Source organism: Elaeis guineensis, chromosome 16 (assembly GCF_000442705.2).
Source record: "Elaeis guineensis isolate ETL-2024a chromosome 16, EG11, whole genome shotgun sequence".
Lineage (NCBI taxonomy): Eukaryota > Viridiplantae > Streptophyta > Magnoliopsida > Arecales > Arecaceae > Elaeis > Elaeis guineensis.
In genome coordinates this window covers 28,749,351-28,755,651 of record NC_026008.2, presented here as the reverse complement: position 1 = coordinate 28,755,651, position 6,301 = coordinate 28,749,351, and the positions used below count along the sequence as shown (strand labels likewise).

General features: G+C 38.8%; 1 protein-coding gene across 1 annotated transcript; it reads left to right on the top strand.

Moving 5' to 3' along the window:
• Positions 1 to 1,735, top strand: LOC105059372 (uncharacterized). Its single transcript, XM_073250283.1, has one exon. The coding sequence runs from the start codon at positions 350 to 352 to the stop codon at positions 1,349 to 1,351; it is 1,002 nt and encodes a 333-aa protein (XP_073106384.1). The 5' UTR covers positions 1 to 349; the 3' UTR covers positions 1,352 to 1,735.
• Positions 1,736 to 6,301: the final 4,566 nt, after the last annotated feature.

The following is a 6,301-nucleotide window of genomic DNA, read 5'->3' as shown; positions in this document are numbered from 1 at the left end:
CCATCCACACGAGACTTGCAACGCAAGTGTTAAAAGTCATAATCCAATAAAAAAAAAAAAAAGAAAAAAAGATCCTAGAAGAACGTAACTTATCTTAAGAGTAGAGACTTGATAAACATGATTTCTTTTGGTAAAATTTCATATCTACTTTTGTTTCCAGTCCAATTCAATCTCGAGTGAATCCTTTCCATCTAAAACTCCTATCCCCTCTTCCACCAGATTCTTTAACGCCACCCATCAACTACTTAATTCATGTCCCCCTCCAAACCCCTCCCACCATCCAACTCCTGCTCATAACTTCTCTTCCATCTCTCCACCTCAATTCTCAACCATACACTCTAAAACAGTTATGAAGCCCCACCCCCCATCATCTCCTCCCTTCCCTCCTTTTCCTCCCGCCCTCCGCCGCCTCTTCCCCAGAGCCGTTTTCTTTCTTTTCCTCTTCTCCCTCGGCTACACCCTCGGCTTCCTCTCCTCCTCCTCCTCCTCCTCCTCCTCTCCTCCCCAACCCCCCCAATTCCACGTCCAAACCCAGCTCCAATCCCAACCCCACCACCAAATCCCCCTCTCCACATCCCCGCCGCCCCCGGCCCCGCCGCCGCCGCCGCCGCACGACCTGCTCCGCTTCCGCACCAAGTGCGCCGACCCCGTCCCCCAGCCGGACGTCCTCCGCACGATCCTCGACCACGTCTACAACGGCAGCTCCCCCTACGCCGGCTTCCCCCCTCCTGCCATCGCCCCGCTTCTGTACCCCCCGCCCCGCCGCCTCCGCGGCTGGGGCTCCACCAACCCTGTCTTCCGCGACCTCATCGAATCCGTCCGCCCCCTCACCATCATCGAGCTCGGCACCTTCCTCGGCGCCTCCGCCCTCCACATGGCCGCCCTCTCCCGCAACCTCTCCCTCCCTTCCCTCATCCTCTGCCTCGACGACTTCCGCGGCTGGCCCGGCTTCCGCCGCCGCTTCCCCCGCGACATCCCCCCTCCCCTCCACGCCGACGCCCTCCTCCTCCCCCAGTTCATGCTCGCCGTCACCGCCGCCGGCGAGGCCGACCGCGTCATCCCCGTTCCCTTCTCCACCGGCTCCGCCCTAGCCGCCCTCTGCGACTGGGGCGTCTACGGGGATCTCATCGAGGTCGACGCGGGCCACGACTTCCACTCCGCCTGGGCCGACATCAACATGGCCTACGCCGTCCTCCGCCCCGGCGGCGTCCTCTTCGGCCACGACTACTTCACCGCCGCCGACGACCACGGCGTCCGCCGGGCCGTCACGCTCTTCGCCAAGGTCAAGGGTCTCCGGCTCCGTCCCCACGGCCAGCACTGGGTCCTGTCCCCCAAGCCACTCGATCCGTGATCCTTCCAGTACTCCATATTAAACCCTCCTTTTTTTTTTTAAAACCTCGGAACGGGCCTTTATCCACTATTATTTTCTCACTTTTTTATGTATTATTATTTGCCCCATATGAATGTAGTAATTATATGGCGGCAAAACAAAAAGAATCGTATATAGAGAGAAGAAGGGAGAAATGGGGGGTTTATAGATGATTTTTTTTTATTTTTGTTATTTTTTTTTGGGTAACATAGCCTATAGATGATTATGGTAAAAGAAAATAAAGAGCCATGCAATGTTGGCAAGGTGGGTGGGTTGCTTACATAACAATCCTTGTGGGGTCCAAGGAGAATTGTATCAACTTTATTATTTTAAAAATTGAACCTGATCTTGTCGGTTTATTGTGTTGGTCTAATCCAAAGGGTTTAGATTGATGCATTGCATGTAGTTGATTACGTCTATGGACAGAGAGATTTGCATTTTGGATAATTTATGACTTTTCTGCATTTATTGTTCTAGATTACATCTGATCTCATCTCAGCTTAATTGCGTGTTTTCATAGAAGTATCTCTCTGTGGCTCATTTCATTTAAATGAGGTTGAGGTTGCATATATTTTGTATGGTAGATTCTATATTTAAACATGGTGTTCTATATGATTTTGTTTGATTAATCTTCTAAAACATAAGGCATGACACGAGCGCGAGTTTTTGACTTGTTGACTGGACCTGATCTTGGCCAAATTTCAAAGTTGTGTAACCTTACCTTTTTGTGTTTAATGAATTGGACATGAGATAGGTAAGCCCACTTGGATCAGGTAAGGAATGAAGGGTTCTAATTTATTTCACATCATGTTATTCCCTTTAGAAAACTTATTAAACTTTCTTGTAATGTTAATCGGGACAATAAATCTGCTGCATTTAACCCGGGTAGTTCTAAACTTCTCTTGCTGAATTTTTATTTGTATCCAAAATAAGGCAGTGTGATTTGATGACTACCAAATTATATCGGTCTAGCAGTGGAAAGATACCACCCAAGAGTTAGAGCTACCCCCATGCCATGTGATGCTTATGAAAGAGGAGCATTAAACAGAGGGTGAATTTTGAGAGGGATTAAAAGTTTTGTTAATTGAGAATGAAAGCAAAGCAATAGATGATGTTAGAGAAAATTGATGTGGGAAATGATGCAAATGCAAGGGATGGAAAGTACACTAATACCCTAAAATGGAAATGTGATTACAAGGAAGCAAAAATATTAGGCAAAATGGATATCAAAAGTGCATTACCATCATAGAAAAATCATTAGGAAGCTAGTTTTAAATGAATTTTCATTGATTTTTCAAAATTAATCCATGAACATTGATAAAAACTCAATTTTTACTACTATTTATTCTCCTCCTATAAGCAGACAATAGGTAGATGGTTAATCACAATGTTTTGTCATGTCAAAGAGAATTTTGATTTTGATTTTTCTCTTTTCCTCCCAACCTTCTCCCCCCTCCTTCATCCTAGTTGCCATGCTCTTCCCCTGCAAAGCTTGTTCGACAGTATCGTAATTTATATGATATCTCTTTCAATCTGAATTTTGATTTCTGAGAGAATTTCTCGTGGGAAATGTGTTTCCTGGTTATGGTTATTATGAAGTGAAGGAGACATTTCCTTTGGTGCTAGGCCAAATCGGATTGGTGGTGATAGAGATGTTGAGAAAAGAAAACAACAATAAGATATATACGTTATGCCTTAAGAGGGCACATATCCTTCAATAAATCATTACCTTCCTTTACTCATCTCTTTCCTAAATTATAGTCGACATGATTCAAGATAGCAGTAGTTTGATGTTGTTGGTATCTACAAATAAACTATAATTTTTTTAACTTTGGATGCTTCATCCATTGCTCCACTCATTTAATCATCATCCTATGATACTCACAAGTAGAATAGCTATGAAATGAAAGGGCAGACAAAATATTAAACTATAAAAATAAATAACTAATATAGAAATAATGATTGAAATATTGGTGTATAAAAATAAGTAATCTTATGAATTAAGGTTGCATTTGATGTCCTTTTTGTTTCACTTTATTTTTAAATTTTATAAACATAAACAAGTTTAGCGTAGCCAACTGTTTTTATTTTTATAAACACCAAATGGAAGTAGTCCCGCTCTACCTTTTGGCTGGGGTAGTAGTGGTAGTAGTGGATACATACTAATTGGATCTGGGCATTGCTGATTTGATGTCATTAAAAAAGCTAAATATGATTGAATCTACCTTAAAAATAAAATTAATCATGGTTTGAATCAGACATAAAAAGAAGAATAAATATTACCCACACCCATTAAGTGATGATTCAGATTTAGGTCTAAACCTTAGGCCGATACTACTAGATTTCTTTTCAAGCCTGCTTTCGGATTCCACTAGAAATTACCTAACAAAAAAAAAAAAAAAAAAAAAAAATTTGGGTTCCAAATTTAGGACTTGTGTTGGCTTCCAATTATATTGATTTTATTAATCTCAAATATCAGAAAGCTTGTTTGGATCCAACTTGAGCAGTCTCACGTCCATCTGGACCAAAAAGAGACAGATTTCAGAAAGAAGAGATTTTCTCTTTTATTTTTTTTAAATTTTATAAACTAATGTTCAGCAAAAGAAAAAAGTGGCCAAGATATGAGACACATTAAATGACATTCTTTCTCCTCTTTTTAATAAATATTTTTTTAGATTTTAAAATAGTGAGATTTTTCTGAAACACAAAATCGTGAAGCCTGTGAGCCGAATGGATAATACCTCACACGTCAAGTTATGAATCCTTGACTATAACAAATAGCTTCCATGACTCCTTTGTAATTTGATTAGAATTTGATATTCAAACATGGACAACGCACCAAGAAAAAAAATTTATGCAAAATTTTTCTTTCCAAGCTTTCGAAGAAACATAAAAATAGCAATCCTTTTTAGGTTGTAAAAGAATTTACATGAAAAAGGCGCTCAAACAATTAAATAAAAGATTGGCCACCGTAGTGCAATATAGTTGGAAAGAATCGGACATGGGAAAGATCTAAGTTGTCTTAGGTCAGAGGCTATAGTTAATCAAAAATTGTTGAGTAACTCGAAGTTATAACTCAAAAAGTCATTCAGCTGGCGTGCTGTCTCATTGCTCCCCTTCAATTGGCTCTTGAAGTGTGTCACGTAATTAAGCAAAGTGAATGGTGATAAGACAGGTGTGGCTTAATGCTTAAAAAAAAAAAAAAGAGAGAGAGAGAAAAAAAAAGAAGGGGTAGGTCACAGCATTGCTCATATTTAGTAGGACTAGGCTAATAAAAAGCATATTCATCATCATCCAGAAATATTGACCCAATGTCCATTTTGTAATCTTTAACGATTGTTTGGTGTCATTAATCAAAAGTCAAGGTGCTAGATATTGTTGTTGTAGCAAAAGAGAGCTCTGTGAATGGACCTGAAAGCGGGGACTACATTTCTCAAAAAAAAAAAAAAAAAAAAATCCTATATTTTCATACGACAGATGAGGAGGCTATTGGACTATACGTGTTAGGCCAAACTTCGCAGTTTGATCTACGTCAGGTTTTGGAATTGCCTGGTAGGGAGGTCAATAATGTTTAATTGACAAAGACTACTAAGGACCAGTCATAATTGTCCATAAAATCATCAACAATTCATGTGCATCACTTTTCTTCAGGTCTTCTCTTCAATTGTTCATTTACTACTATTCTATGCAGCCTAGATGCTGCCAAGATAGAGGTCTAAAGTTGAGCTGTCTTTTACTAGAATCTTTGATTTCCATCAATCCTTTGAGGATTTTTGATGGCTTCTATTGAAGAAAAAGAACATGGACTTGATGAATGACATGCAGTATATGTGTCCACATGGAAATGAAGTGTAGCCATAAGATGCTGGCTGGAGTCTAGCCTGGCTTCAAATTGGCTAAGTGTGTCTGCGAAGCCTGCAATCGAACCTAGGTTCCATTGTTCAAACCGAGTCCAGTCCAGCTCTAAACTTTTAGGGCCTAATTTATATGTGCAACCTATTTTTCTCTTGTCAGATCCTTAATTAGATCATAAAATTTTCTTATCCATTAAATCACAAGATGTCACTAAATAATATCATTTAGGAAAATATGCTGGAGTTTAAGCTGATGAGCTAAAAGTATTAGATTGAGCTCTGAATAAAGTCCAACCTCCAGACAAGTTGAAAGACAAGTGGCTTAAGGGGACCGGGCCTGGCAAGCAGCTGGGCCATGCAAAGGAGGGGGACTGTAGAGAGAGACATGCATCTCCCTCTTTTTCCCTCTTTTTCTTCCTTTTTCCTTTTTTTTTTTTTTGGTGAAGGATATATGTACATGTTCATGACAAAAGTAATATAAAATTATAGTATACAAATCATAAAAAAATTAAAAGATTTTCCCTTATTTTTTATAAACTTTTTTTTTATTTTTTCCCATATTTATCTACTACTGCATATAACATAATTAAATATTTCCTTGATCTATCTATGGTTGGTATTTATAATTCTTTAATATACTTACTTCCATAATTATTTGTTATGGTCGTTACTCTATTTGTTTGCCATGCGATTGATTTTTGTTATTTATTTATTCTTGCAAAAAAGATAGTGAGAGAATAACAAAGAGAAACGATTTTTTTGGTATGATCTCATTAAAAAGGAAATTCTTTTATATTTTATTACTAGTTTATAGTTTGTATTTATAATTTTCTTATCTATTTACTATCATAATTTTTTTGTTATGTCCTTTTCTTTATATGATTTTAATCAGTTTTTTTATAATTTTCTTATTTTATCGGAAGCCAAGTTTGATTATTGATTTATTGGTATCATTACAGTTAGATAAAATATTCAGTTGTCTAAAATTGAGATTTCACATTTGTTTCCTTATTTATATATAGTAAGGATTGCATATGTGGTCCAGAAAAGTGAAAGGGTATGTTTGGTTTCAGAAAAT

Excerpts from the sequence above, each read along its gene's own strand:
- LOC105059372 (XM_073250283.1), top strand. The coding sequence starts at position 350 with ATGAAGCCCCACCCCCCATCATCTCCTCCCTTCCCTCCTTTTCCTCCC.